The sequence below is a fragment of the Eurytemora carolleeae genome, unplaced genomic scaffold (assembly GCF_000591075.1).
Source record: "Eurytemora carolleeae unplaced genomic scaffold, Eaff_2.0 scaffold4, whole genome shotgun sequence".
NCBI lineage: Eukaryota > Metazoa > Arthropoda > Copepoda > Calanoida > Temoridae > Eurytemora > Eurytemora carolleeae.
In genome coordinates, this window is record NW_019396191.1 from 243,775 (window position 1) to 259,016 (window position 15,242).

The window sequence follows — 15,242 nt, forward strand, 5'->3', positions numbered from 1 at the left end:
CCATGTCTGTTAATAATTTCAAACAAAATGTTCGTTATTACGAAATCTTTTTGAAATTTTGATAATTCAAAGAAAATGTTAGGATTTTATCTAACATCTCGTGAATATCCAATTTGTACAAGTTCACATTGCGGTCTGACTGACTTGTCTTGATAGACTTGAACCAGGTCTTTCTTGGTCTTCATGGTAAACAACTAACCCAGAGTCAGTCTGAAAAAAAAGAATTTAAAAATTGCGAATTTTCTGACTTTTTTGTCGATTTTTAAATTGTTCTTTAATGTCTTCAAAAAAAGGATCCATTTTTTGCTAATTTTTGGTTATAATTAATTGACAAAAAAGTCGCTTTAAATTGTTATTTAAAACATAAGTATTAAGTTTTAAAGAATATTTTTAAAAAATAACTTAAATTTTCTTTACCAGAATAATCTTCTCATGAAGTTCTTTGCTTTCAAGGTTCTCCTGATCACTGATCTCCAGAAGACCATAGATATTAATCTTGTAGGGTGTTCCAAATATCAGGGTCTAAGTATTTAATTAATCTTGGAGGGTGTCACAAAACGTTGGGGTGAATGACTTTTAACTGATCTTGAGCAAAACAAAATAATAGAAAGACTTTGATAACAAACTGGATACAGATTTATAGGTATTTCGTTTTTATTTGTATGCGTGAGCTTGTGCCCACACCCCTTATCCAAAAATAAATTATCAAAGTTAATAAAAATCTTGGAGGGTGTTCAAAATTTCAGGGTCTGTACTTCAGACTTTAATACGCAAACTAATAAATGAAAATGGAAAACTCTAAGAAACTTTGAAAAACGGTAGTGAAATAATTTCAAGTGACGCGACGTTTAACAAATCCTTCTACAAATGTTTGAATGGTACCCGCTGTTGTGAATCGATCCTGCAACTCAACTCGTTCAATGCCGGTGACTAAAATAATGCTAAGAGTCTTACATTTAATAGTGTAGAGGATGTATCTACTCCTGGATCTGCAGGAATCAAGATTTCTTCAGATTTCCCTCCATCATCCATACTCTTGTACTTCAACTTATACAAACTAAACAAGATTAAAGGATTCCTATATACTCTTATACTTCATCTTATACAAACTAAACAAGATTAAAGGATTTCTATATACTCTTATACTTCATCTTATACAAACTAAACAATGTTAAAGGATTCCTATATACTCTTATACTTCAACTTATACAAACTAAACCAGGTTTAAGGGTTCCTATATACACTTATACTTCATCTTATACAAACTAAACAAGATTTAAGAATTCCTATATACTCTTATACTTCATCTCATACAAACTAATCCAGGTTAAAGTATTCCTATATACTCTTGTACTTCATCTTATACAAACTAAACAAGGTTAAAGGGTTCCTATGTACTCTTATATTTCATCTTATACAAACTAAATAAGCTAGGTTATGAGAATTTTAATAAATTAAGAATTCTTACCTCACACTTTTTGATAGTGAATTAGTCCAACTAATAAGGTTTCCTGGTCCCAGCTTAATTTGACTGGGTGGAAGAGGTTTCGTGTAGAAGTGACCAGAAACTACTGCAGATTCAACCTATATATCAAAATAAATGCTAATATGTTTTTATTATTTTTTTTTATAAATGGCACAGGTGAAGACATGCCTATACTGTACATAACACATTATTAGACTTCATATCATTCTTTCAATATTTAATTTGCTGTAGATGAAATTTCAAGTGACGATTCATCTATAGAGTGGCATCAGTACCTTTCAACCCTTTTTAAGGATTTTACTATTAATGAGTTGTTTATTTTCTTCAATTGTGGTTTCTGTTCGAAATTGACTTGTTGATTAAGGCTGCAGAGTCAAAGAAGGACATTTTAAAAATCACAATTACTCAAAACAGATTAAAAGGGTATCATTGTGAATCAAACATTTCACCTCATTTCACCCTCCCCCCTTCCTCCCAGTCTAGCTTTCAACTTTTAGCTTGGGTTGGGGGGCCCCCCTCTGAACCGCCCCCTACCCCTCTAAAAAGTCTGACTCATCATTCAAAGTTTGGTTGATGTTGAAATTGGAGGTTTTAAATAGTAGTAGTAGTAGTAAATGCTAAGTCTGTTTAGAATATGGGCTACAGGGTATGTAATAAAAGAGTCATCCAAAGAAGAAAATAGAGAATGAAGGAGGAAAAAATGATGACAAGAATAATAAAAAAAGAATTTTTGTGTAATATTATAATTTATAAAAAATTTAAATTTAAAAAAATGTTAAAAAAGATATCTTTTTAGAAAACATATGATATGGTATAATATAAGGGGGGGGGGAGAAGTGTTATTTATGCATGCTGAAAGTAAGAATGGTAAACCTAAAATTGGATCTATGCTTCCTATTTCAACTGCTGTTACCAATTCCTTGTCCTTCCTGAAACTGACCTCTGAATCTGAACCTGGAGGGTGAACAATGTAGGAGATATTGACCGAGTAACATTCTCCTAAAATCATAATTATTCATATTTTAAGAGGTATCAATTATTTTCACTTCCCCTTCTTCAAAAATATTTTTGGTTAAGAATGGTTTGGGAGTAATTTTAATTTTAAAAGTATCAAGAAGAAGATACAACCGGCCACTTGATGTCAAAGTTTTTAATCTCTTCAAAATCTATACCCCTAGTAATTTTATTTGTTCAACATTGGACCATAATTGTTGCTAAAGTTATTTTTTTAATTAATTGAATTGGACTAATATAGAAATTTAATTCAATTAAATGGACATCTTTTAGATCTACATTGCATGATTTTGTAGACAGGACATTCATAGACAGCAAAATTTTAACAAATAGGAAAAAATTTGACACCTGATAAATTTCATTAAATACTCCAATCTTTTCTGTGTCTGATATTTCTTTAGAGAAAGCTCAATAATCTTTGTCATATAATTGAAATGTCCTAGATCTATGAAATGTCTCAAGGTTTTTTTTCCAGACCTTATTTATAAATGATCTCTTTCATAAATGATAATATCAATGAAAAAACAATTCTTGTTCTTTCCTGCAAAGAATTGTTGCTGTAAAGCTTACCTATTATTGTAAAATCATATTATTATTTTGTATTTTCAGAATTTGTACTTATTTAGAAATTTTTATTCTTTAATCTTTTGATAATTTAATTTGACATTTTGATTATCCTGGTTCATTAACTAACAAATAGTTTCTGAATAACTATTTGTTTGTCATAAAATTGTTAAGTTCTTGATAATAATTTACAGCTTTACTAAACGTTAAAATGAACTCTGCAAGATTAAGAAATTTTCAGGAGGGGTGGAGGGGGGAGGGGAGATATGAATATTTTATTACTCCTAATAAGAAATTAATTTAAACATTTTTGTGAGCAAACAATAAAATATATGAATAAATAAACATATAAATATATAAATATATAAATATATAAATATATAAATATATAAATATATAAATATATAAATATATAAATATGTAAATATATAAATATATAAATATGTAAATATATAAATATATAAATATATAAATATATAAATATGTAAATATATAAATATGTAAATATATAAATATGTAAATATATAAATATGTATAGGTCCCTTCAAGTAGGGCTGGGCGCGTTCCTGGTGGAACGATCGTTCTTTCCCAAGAACGAAAGTAACAATCAAGAACAATCCCATCTTTCCAAAAAAAATCACGAAAGCTAAGAATGTGTTCTTAAAAATATTGGAACAATTAGTAAAAGAACGGAACGGGAATTGCATGAAAGAACGGTTAAAATCGTTAACGCGTTCTTATTTTCAAGAACGCATTTTAAATCAGGAAAATGTGTTTCAAGAGCTGAAAACTTTAGAATGTGATATCCTTAATCCCGATCTGTTGACTTCTCTGAAGATTAAATTCATGAGGAAAACAAGCTATATTTAATCTGGATATTAAGAAAAAGAGTGGATTAAGCATAAATCCTGATATCCACCATTCTAAAGTTTTCAGCTCAGTGCAGATTTTCTCTGTATGTATAATGAACCGAAATTATAAGATAGAATGATTGTAAATGACATTAGACACAATAATATAGGAAAGTAAGGAGGGGGGGGGGGTAAAAGGGGAAAAATACGGTTATAAAAGCGTAAGAATATAATTATGCGTAAGTATGTGTTGCTAGGTAAAAGTACGAGCTTAAGTAAGAGGATACAGGGGTTAGTCGACATGGGGGGGGGGGAGAAAAGGAATGGGAGCTGAAAGGGGAAAAAGGAGAAGGGGGGGGGAGAATTTAGGTTGAAAGAAATTGTTTTCTATAATTTATTTCTATATCTTTTTGATATTATTGATATATTGATTATGAAAATTAAATATTTTTTAAAAATCTACAAATTGTACACCCCCTTTTTTAAGGTAACCCAGTTTTAGTAATTGTTCTATATTTAGAACGGAACAGGGGGATGGAAACGTTCTTTGACTAAGAAAGGAACGAGAGGGATGGAACCGTTCTTTAAATAAGAACGCCAAGAACAGAATGGAACGAGAAGACCGTTCTTCTTCTCAGAACGGAACAGAACAGGACAGAACGGAATGGAACGATACAAAAAAAGGAACAAGAACGGAACGATTTAGCTGAAGGCCCTCGTTCTATAACGGAACGGAACAATTTTAAAAAAGTCGGAACGTGCCCAGCCCTACCTTCAAGCATGAAAAATTTACCCTTTTTAACAATAAGCTGGTTTTAAATGATGTTTTATCAGATGGTGATAACCAGAAAACTCTTAAATAGGAAGATATCTTTATAGTGTATTTGATCTTGTTACAAAGCAAATAGTTTTACTAGACAGTTTATAAAATTACTAATGAAGTAAAATTGGTTTGTTACACTGCACAATTGCTGTGTCTCATACTAGTTGGACTATCTAAAGTCATAATATGAGTTGTCTTCCTATTTTATAGTTTTCTGGTTATCACTGTTAAAAAACTGACCTGTGCCTGTTACATCTGGAAGTTTTGAAAAATTGAATGTACGCTTATCTCCATTCACTTCAAAAGTGTTGCTATATCCAATCTCTGTACACTAAAGAACAAAAATATCAAAATTTTACTCCAGAATCAGTTTAAACATTACCTGACACATATTGTTTTCATAAATTAAACCTGAATGTTAAGCTTGAACTTGTGCACTGCTGTAGTCCCTGTTTGTGCCTCCCACTTCACAACAAAACTGTTTGTTAATCTAAAAACATTAAAATAGATTCCAAGTCTATATATAGTGTAGAGTGTATGGAAGGGATTCAAATGGGATGGCTTTCTGTACTAATTGTAATATTTTAATTATAAAAGTGTAACGTTTGCCACACTATGTAATTGAAAAAAGGTCAAAGTCACTTTGATAATTAATTAATAACCTTGATTCTAGCTCCAAGTTTCTGGGTGGCAGTGGTAAAGTGATAAAGGTAATCCTCTCTTCGTCTGATGTATTCTTTAGGTTGTCATAAACACAAACCGTGCTTATAATCACTGATAGTTCTGTGGCAGGCGGTAGGTTCTCAAACTGGAAGGAATTTACTTGACTACTGCTCTTATGCTTCACAGACAGTTCTCTTTGGAATTTGTTATCCTGAAACAATAAAGTTTAGAATTCCTGTCTACGAGTCTTATCTAAATATTTTTGAAACTAAGAAAATAACAGAATGAGTAAATGATTAACACAGTTTTTCAACCCTGTTTGTTTGGTAGTGAATTGCTTTTCTAAACTTCTTGATAATAATCACAACACCTTACCTTTGATTGGCATGTGAGGTTGTAAGCTTTTAATCTAGAGTGTCCTTCAAGGGCAACCCAGCTCACAGTTACATTATCTAAGCAATAAAGTGCACACCTTGAACGTAGTGCCCCTTGGTTTTACTTAATATGACAAGTATTTTTTACCTGTACAAATTTCAGATGCTGTAAGTGAAGTAATTTTCTCAGGTTTAGTTAGAACTGTTTCTGTTATTGATTGTCTTGTGAACCTATCCCCTGTCTATTAATATTAGTTTTTACAATAATAATGAATTAGTAATGATAGGGTTATTATAATTTACCTTAGTCTTTAGTTCAACTTTATAGGCTTCTCCTGGAAGAAGACTGGTTATGGTGAAATCAGTCATTTTGCTACTTATTTCCCTTTCATACCGTCCCTACAGGTATATTTATTTTAATTCAGATTAAAGAACTGTTTATTTATTTTAACTATTTATGCATGTATCTAGTTGTATAAGAATTGATGAAGGAAAAATACAATATAACAGTAAGGTGTCCAAGCATTACATACATAAACTCAGATTCACTTGTCGAGTGATATTTATAAAAATGTTTGATTTGTTTGATTTTAAAAAAATCTGTGAAATATAAAAGTAAACCTGCTTTGCAAGCATGAATTGTTACTCATTTGGCTCAGAACCAAATAAAAACTTTTAATATCTAAGATCATAAAATTGTAAGTAAAAACATGAGATAAAAATTCTCTCAAAATGAAATAAAGAAAATTTTTAAATGATTCAGATGGTTCAAATCAGGAAGATAATGTAATCATTAGGAATACAGACATTGTATGCACTTACATTTGTCTTAATGTTAGGGCCAGATTCATCTCTGACAAAATATCCCCTAGAGTAAGCATATTCTAAGAAAGATAAGCTAAAGATAAAATCAGTTTCAAAATACAAGAATTTACAGAATAGTTTTGATAACAATCTTAGATTAAAAAAAGAATTTTACATTTTAAATTGGGGAATGGCCATATTTCCCAGAAATGCATTTTCAAAATGTAAAAAATAAGAAATACAATAACTCTTTTCCTGCATTCTTTGCTTTTTTTTTTGAAAAAAAAGGTTTTCCTGAATTTAGGTACAAATTGGGCCTGGTTTATGTTGGTAGTATCAATTCTGATTTTTATGATGAAATAGTTTTTGTTGTTGATTTTTTCCTTCTATCCATTTTTCCCTTAGAAGTTAAATTTGAGGGTTTTTTTCATTGTTTTCTTTGATTGAACAACTTTTGCACATACCCCTTTAGAAGGTACAGTTCTTTTATGACCTATTTTCTGTTCCAACTCTGAAAAGGGATGGAGGTCCTGGTTCTGTTCCATTCTTAAACTTCAGAACAGGGTCCACTATATGCACATAATTGATGATCATATCTTTAGACTAGAGATTTAAAAACAGTTAAGTATTTATGTATTTAAAAGAAACTCTTTACAAACTTCAGCAAGAGACCTCTTAATTGACAAATCGCACAACAAATGAACTCTGAAAACCTTAAAAATTTCCCTAAAATATGAAAAATGTTGTTTGTGGGCTATCGTTTAATTTTAACAGAAATTTCTATGTTTAATAAACTAAAATACCTAATTTTGTAATCAAATGAAAAACATGACAGATCTTTATCAAGGATTAGAAAACATTAAGATAGGATTGAGGTGCATCAACAAGTTTTCCTGCAAGGACATATTTAGTAAAGTCTCCTTTAGGTGGCTCCCATGATATCTCAACCTCATGGGTTCCTGTAATTTTACACATTCCAGTCCTAAATAGATTAATGGAGGTCAGAACTTTTTTATTGCTGATCACTTTAGAAACCACTTTAACTTGTAGCTTTTGTGGTTTGAGAAACTAACTTTTTTCTTGGAGAACTCTTTTAATGGCTGAATAAAAAGTTCCCTCTGTGGATATCAAGCAAGATTTAAAAAAAAGTTTTGCCCTATAATCAATATCTTATCTAATATTCTTATTGAAGCTCTTGTTAAGTTCTTCAAGCTAGCTTTATCATGAAGAATAAAAAACTATTCAAAAACCTAGGTTTTTCTGGTGGATATGGTAGGAGATTTGTTACTATTCTCTCTCCTTTCATTCTGGACCTTCCAATCACACATGCAATTGTCACTATATATTCTGTTCTTCCACCTAAAGATAAAAATTTGTTATGACTAAAAAAAGATATATTTGAAGTTAGTGTTATTAGTGTGTATACCTGCCAAATCTGAAAACCATGCACTATATTGGTTATCAACATGTATCAGTTCTCCATGAGTTGATTTCAACTTTGCTTTTTTACTCACTGTATTCTTTATTGACTCAGCAGGAAATATAGTAACATCATAGCAATCCACCACAATCCCTCGGTGTGAATGATCTATAAGATATTGATATTTTGATTAATGCTTTAAAATGAAAATGATAATAATTCTTTTTATTCAGCAGTGAAACAAAGATAAGGACTTACTTTCATTTTATAATTTATTTGAAAGATGGTCAGGCACTAGAGTGTAAGCATTTCTGCATGACTATAGAACTGTGTCTTGCAGAAATACGTTCTGTTATTTAAATTTTTTTCCAACACCCTATTTAAAATTGATTAATGCTTACCAACCAACCATTCCTCTATTTTAGCAGGAGACCAGGTTATCCTTAACCTATCCTCTTCCACCTTCATATAATCTTTTTCAACACTCAACCTTGATTAGGGAATAGGTAATTTCTAAGCATTTGCACTCTGTGGTTCCCCTAGTAAGCCCCTGATTTGCTAGAATGGTTTGATTACCTAGGTAAGCAAATCCTTCGGAAAGTTTCATCAGAATGGGTTAAGACTCGTAGTGTAGATTCCAGACCTAATTGAAAAACTTATCTTAATAATATGAGTATTGATTTTATTAAGACAAAATCTTAAGCAGTACCAACGTCTCCCTATCTGTATTTAGCAACCCTGATATCATATTTAAATATGTGTAAGGCTTATGTTTAAGACACAATCCAAACCTGAGGAATGTGCAAGAAGATCAAAGAGAAAAAGAAAGTCTGATCCTCCAACAGGCTCTAAATCCTTGAATACATTTACATCAAATATGTTTAAAGAATAAAAGATTATCCATAACACAACAAATTTGTATGGATTATCCATAACACAACAAGTTTGTATGTTATCCATTGAATTATGTTTTTGATGTTTTCAAGTGAGTTCCTTATAACTGACGTCCTGCTGAATTTTTTTGAGCATCCTAGAGATACTTCTGAAGAAGAGACACCAAATCAGGGATCCAATGCATGTAAATATAACACCAATCTGATAAATAAATCAATAAAACACTTACAATTGACAGAATATTAAATGATGCAATTGAAATATAAAATTTATCAATGAACAAACTGTCTTCTCCTAATGGCAAATACTGTGAAAGTGCCTGCCATTGCCCGTGGAATTTAAAAATAAATCTAATTTTGATTTTTAAAAAATTGTTTATTATTTTGAGCCTATGTTACTCCTAAGGTACCCATGAGTTCCCTTAAAATATTTCAGCCAGTTTGGTCCAGTCGCTATGAAGTTAACAAGTAAATATATATATACTTAGATATTTTAATATGTATAAATTTTGATTATGTAATTTTTACCTGAAAGGCCACTTGAACAAAGACCATGATTATGAAGAACTGAACTTTCTTTCCCATGCACTGGAAATGTACTACACCATTTGAGAATCCAAGAACAGGCAGTTCAAGCATGTCAAGCTCACATAGACTTGGTTTTCGATTTACTTCGGCCTGAATAAAATTTTTTAGATCACGACCCTTTTTCAATATATTTAGTTTTTGTAAATATATACTGACCTCAAATGAGAAATAGATATTAAATGGAATAAATAGCCCCAACATAAAGATCTCTATGACGTTTTTGAGCACATAGGACTGGTGGATAATACTTGATCTTTTCAATGACATGCACACCTAAAAATCTAACTGTGAAAAACATTGAGGGAAATGTAAAATTTTCTTACTTTACCTCATTCCTGCGTCTTTTTCTTGATATCGCTTCAGTGTTTGACTTGAAATAAATATATTTGCTTTTACTGAATGTTGGTACTTGTCATTTGAGAAAGAAATAATTTGCTTCCAGTGCACTTGGCAGTTGGCTCTAAGTAATATTTGCCTTTACTTTGTTTTAACTTTTATACTATACTTTTATACTAAACAAAGGTAGTTTAGCTGTATTTTAGAATGATTTTAGAACGATTTTTTCTCTTTTAGAAAGTTGATTGTGTACACATTTTCCATACTAGGACTTCAAATCCCTCTTTCAAGCACAATTTTAGTGTTTAAATGTTGCTTATACAACCGCTTTTTTTCTTCATAATTGCAAAACTCAAAATGTTGCAAATGTTTTCTATTAACATTTATGGATCTAAAGAATCAAGTAAATTAAAAAATTTTCCAGCCAAACTTTTTAATTTGTATAAAATAAGGAACTTAAGAGGGCCTTTTTATCTCTTAAAGAGAAAACATCATTTCACTAGTAAGCTAAAATCCTACTGAAGAACAACAAATTAGAGCGTCATAAATATAGTATAGTACCCCGCAAACCAAATAACATCAGTGCTATAATGCTAACATTAAATGACTTAATCTTGATATCATTTGCTTTTTTCTATGCCTTTAATCATGAATGCTTTTATTATTATTATTATTATTATTATTATTAGCAATATAATGAAAACTTATACAAAATTTGTTAAAATCTATTAAACCTTGTCATCTGATACATCCTCTGCAACATCAGGATCCTTTCCAAACAGAGACTCTAAATATTAAATATTTAGATGCTTTGCTCAATATTGTTAAATTTTACCTTCTATGATATTATTGTAGAATCTCTCAATTCTTCCAGCAACACGAGGCATCTTCAGGAACATTTTCTCAACCATTATCATTAAAAGGGTCTATATAAACTCATCTATACATATATCTGGGTGTCAGTTTGTTTGTATCCAATAAACGTCAAAATGGCTGAACTAATTGGGCCCACATTTTTTGTGGGACCTCACGTGACCCCAGGGAAAGTTTATGAATGATCAAAATTTCAAAAATAAGTATTTAAAAGTTTTTTTTTAAAAATATCATGAATCCGCAAACTTTTTTCTTGTTTTTGTTTTATAACTGAGAAGATGCTCACAAATAAAGCCACAGTTAAAAGTTGAAATGGAAAATGGGCGCAAAGCAACCTAAAAATATTATTATAAAAATTGAATACAATTTTTCCACACTGCTAAATAACATTTTATTTATGCGTTGATCATTTTTCATATCAAAACTGTGAAAGGTTTTGAAAAATATCCTTCTAATCTCAATATCTCTTAAAATTTTGATAATATTAAGTGGTAGGCAGTTATATCAGTACAATGAAGACAACTTTTAAATACACAAAAACATAGAAGTTAAGAGATCGAATGTATCATTTAAAAAGCTTCTCTTTGATTAAATGTAAACTTGAAATTCAAAAAAAAAGCTTGTCAACAATCAAACTTAAAAAAAAAAAAAAATTTTGTGATGCATTGAGAAAAAAACAGATTCAATACATTTTTATTTAAGGGGAAGAAATAAAAGTTTTTCTGTGAAATTACCTCAATAAGGATGACATATGGAGCCCACTGCATAAATATTGTAACAGAGGCATTCACACAATCCTCATGGAAGTTCGCATAGTTAGTTAGAGCTACAGCTATTGAGCTAGGATAGGGAAATAGTATGTTATCATCTTTATCTCCAGCAGTAGCGTTCTCATACTGAACACCTAGATACAGCTATAGAGCTAGGATAGGGAAATAGTATGTTATCATCTTTATCTCCAGCAGTAGCTTTCTTAAACTGAACACCTAAATATAGCTATAGAGTTAGGATTGGGAAATAGAATGTTATCATCTTTATCTCCAGCAGTAAGATAATAAGTAAGTTAAAATGCATGAAGGATTACTGAAAACCACATAAAAGTAAATAAATACTTAAGTAGAACAGACGGAATAAAGATGACTAGTTGGGCAATACGGTATTATTTGGTTTGTGTTTTGTAATTTCATCTTAGCAGAATAAAGATTGTAAACAAATTAATTTAGTACTGTACACTAAGTACACCTAAGTACAAACAGATTTTAAGGGCCACGCAAAATTATTCTAAAACACTTAGGACATAAAATGTCGTCATCCAACTACGAGTTTCTACATTCTCTTTATTACCTAAGAGTACACAAACCGAATCTCCTGTTCCCATGGCAGACAGAAATCTAAATAAAGAGTTAGATTTATAAAACATGCTAAATTACAGTGAGAATCAGAAAACTGTTAAATATAAAGACGACATTCAATTCTTAAGTGTATTTGATGCTGTTACAAAGCAAATAGTTTTACTAGTAACTCATTAAATCTCGTTTTAAATGAAATGGGTCTGTTTACACTCAACAATTGCTGTTTCTCATATTCAAGTCATGATTTAAGTCTAAAAATCACCTTCCAATTCCAGAGTTTTCTGGTTCTCACTGTAGATCAACTATTTTTATAAATGAATCATAACAAATTGATAGGAGGGGGCACTATTAACGAAGGACACTATTTTTTTCTCTCGATAGTTTACCGGGATTTGATCGTTTCGTTTGTTCATAAAGAAACTGAAACGATCATGCATAAATAAATGAAGAACAAACTGTATTCGGGTGAGAGAAAACACCCGTTCCTTGTTAACGATAATCACATAAAACGAGTCCAAATTGTTAATACTAAGCTTTTAGGGCGCTTCGCGCCCATCTTCTATTTCCATTGAGAACATGTTCGCTTTGTATATATTGTAGAACAAAATCAAACAAAAAATTTTATGGATTTTATAAAAAAAATTTGTGGAGTTTCAAAATTTTCAAAAATCGAATTTTGTTAGAGGTAAACTTTTGAAACTTCGATCATCCATAAACCTTTCCTTGGGTCACGCGAAAAAATTTGGGTCTGATCGGTGTTTCAGTTTTCACGTTTATTGAACACAAACAGAAAAACAGACAGACATACAAGACAGAAAAGACTCTCTGACCCTATCCATTCATCTTTAACAATCAAATTAAAAAAAGTAAATGGCCTAAATGTTAACGAATGGTAAATTTTAGACAATAATTAATAAAGAGGAAGATTTTGAAAAGAGTAAACACTAAACAGGGATTGAGAAGACCCTCAAAAACACGGTTTCAAAATTCACTCTAAAGTCAATAAAATATTATCAATTATTTCTTGAGATTTACCTGACAGAGAGAGCAATTGCTCCAACAGCTAGAAGAGCACTGTTTAAATAATCTTCTATCACATCAAATGTGTGTTTAAAAACCTGGAACAAAAATCACAATCACAATACAAAGGTTATTTTGTTTATTTGGAATCATTATCATAGTTTCTACTTCTTAATATGGATTGCAGACCTAATTAAAGTGACATTTATACAGTGGTACAATGATAAACAGAAAACTTTGAAATATGAAGACGACTTTTAAAATAAAGTTTTTATTTCAAAAAGTTCAATGAGCATAAGATACAGAAATTGTAGAGTGTAACAGACTCTATTCATGATATGAAATAAAAGCATCAAGGGATAAAAGAAAATAGTATTGAATAAATGACCTGAACTGAAATACCTTTTAAAATTGTTTTCTCATTCAGTAATAACCAGAAAACAATGGAATATAAAGACGACATTATAACAATTCTTCAGCGTTTTGATGTTGTTACAAAGCAAATATTATTACTAGTAACTTAGAAAAGTACAATTTACGTGAAGAGGGTCTATTTACACTCTACATTGCTTTGTCTAATGTTCATTGAACTATTTAGGGGGCTGGGAGGAGTCATTAAAAATACGAAAAATAAAGAATTGAGTTAGTAAACATTAGACTTTAAACATATGTGCAGAGTAGTTAGGCATCTTTCTATATCTATGTATGTCTGTTTGTTTGTCCGATCATAACTCAGGAACCCCCTTGACCGATTTGCCTCATATTTGTATTGGGGAACTCGGGAGACCCACGGGAATGTTCTTTGCTTGGTTTAAAGATTTGAGTTTGAGTGGGTCGGCTTAAATAGCGGGAGTAACTTCAAGTAACCTTGGCAGCGCTGGGTTACCAATCTAGTATATATATATACATTTATATGTAAGCTATAGCTGCCAAACGGATACATTTATATGTAAGCTAGATAGCTGCCAAACGAATACATTTATATGTTAGCTATAGCTGCCAAACGGATACATTTATATGTAAGCTATAGCTGCCAAACGAATACATTTATATGTAAGCTTTAGCTGCCAAACGGCTGGATCAAATTGTCTGATTTTTGTTAAGGGAACCAAGGGGTATCCCGGGGATGGAAATTTTTAATTTTTTCAACATTTAAAATAAAATAAAAAATTCACGGGCAACGCCGGGTACTTCAGCTAGTACTTAATTAAAACAGATTTTTACCTTTTCATATTTAGCTTCAACCAGGAATTTTTTAGCCGCTTCCTCTATAGCCCCAGCCATAGTTTTACCCCAAATTTAAATCTATAAACACAAATACAGAAAATTTATCGTCTTTGTTCCTTGTTATATATAAAGGAACTGTAAAAGTTACAATAAGGTAAGATATCGTCGGGTTTCTAACTTAACAATTTCTAACTTTGTTGTGTGTTCATTACACACTTGCTTTGTGTTATGTACAGGGTGTTCAACGATACATAACTGGAGCAAGATGATTTGAAAGTCGTCTTCTATCTTTGAATTTATTTGAGACATTCAGTCGTCAGCCTTTTTCTCCTAGTCCTGGGAAATTAAAATGTGGTCTTTCTTTTTTGTGCTGTCAATATTTCCGGATATTTAGAGAATTTTGTTCAGATTTCAATTCTATTAAATGAAACTAAGATTGTCAAAATCGAAGTCTAGTAAAACTCTAAAATATTACTTCTATAATTTTGTTTCCAAGTAAATGCTTATGCAGTACATTATTTTAAAGATCATGTAATGTTTCGTGGGATTTACACAGTACAGTACAGTACAGTACAGTACAGTACAGTACAGTACTGTACAGTACAGTACAGTACAGTACAGTACAGTACAGTACAGTACAGTCCAGTACAGTACAGTACAGTACAGTACAGTACAGTACAGTACAGTACAGTACAGTACAGTACAGTACAGTACAGTACAGTACAGTACAGTAATGTTTCGTGGGATTAGTACAGTACAGTACAGTACAGTAATGTTTCGTGGGATTTACACAAGCTAAATTTATTTAATCTAATCTACTACCCAGGACACACACTAAAGTCAAACTACGAGACTCTGCCGGAAACTTTTTTTTCTGGTCCACTGTATTTTCTATAAAGCTAAGTAAAGACAGCTGTATTATTCAGAACTCGTATTTTCCGGGTTTATGTTTGC

At 31.0% G+C, this 15,242-nt stretch overlaps 1 protein-coding gene across 4 annotated transcripts; it reads right to left on the minus strand.

Moving 5' to 3' along the window:
• On the minus strand, positions 1–14,387 carry LOC111697737 (uncharacterized). Of its 4 annotated transcripts, none has more exons than XM_023467839.1 (29): positions 14,286–14,387; positions 13,077–13,159; positions 12,034–12,080; positions 11,424–11,593; positions 10,652–10,724; positions 10,551–10,603; positions 9,809–9,850; positions 9,637–9,753; positions 9,421–9,570; positions 8,993–9,094; positions 8,791–8,854; positions 8,576–8,642; positions 8,401–8,489; positions 8,006–8,167; positions 7,830–7,938; positions 7,473–7,561; positions 7,073–7,148; positions 6,598–6,643; positions 6,079–6,174; positions 5,924–6,017; positions 5,777–5,853; positions 5,401–5,612; positions 5,150–5,228; positions 4,979–5,069; positions 2,427–2,485; positions 1,469–1,584; positions 955–1,057; positions 418–522; positions 1–210 (listed from the first exon to the last, which is right to left on the minus strand). In XM_023467839.1, the coding sequence occupies exons 1-29, from the start codon at positions 14,343–14,345 to the stop codon at positions 124–126; spliced, it is 2,718 nt and encodes a 905-aa protein (XP_023323607.1). In that variant the 5' UTR covers positions 14,346–14,387; the 3' UTR covers positions 1–123. The 4 variants fall into 4 exon arrangements, with proteins under 4 accessions (XP_023323607.1, XP_023323606.1, XP_023323608.1 ...); XM_023467838.1 differs by having other exon boundaries at positions 10,652–10,742; XM_023467840.1 differs by lacking the exons at positions 1–210; positions 418–522; positions 955–1,057 and adding an exon at positions 1,168–1,213 and having other exon boundaries at positions 10,652–10,742.
• Between the last annotated feature and the right edge of the window lie 855 nt (positions 14,388–15,242).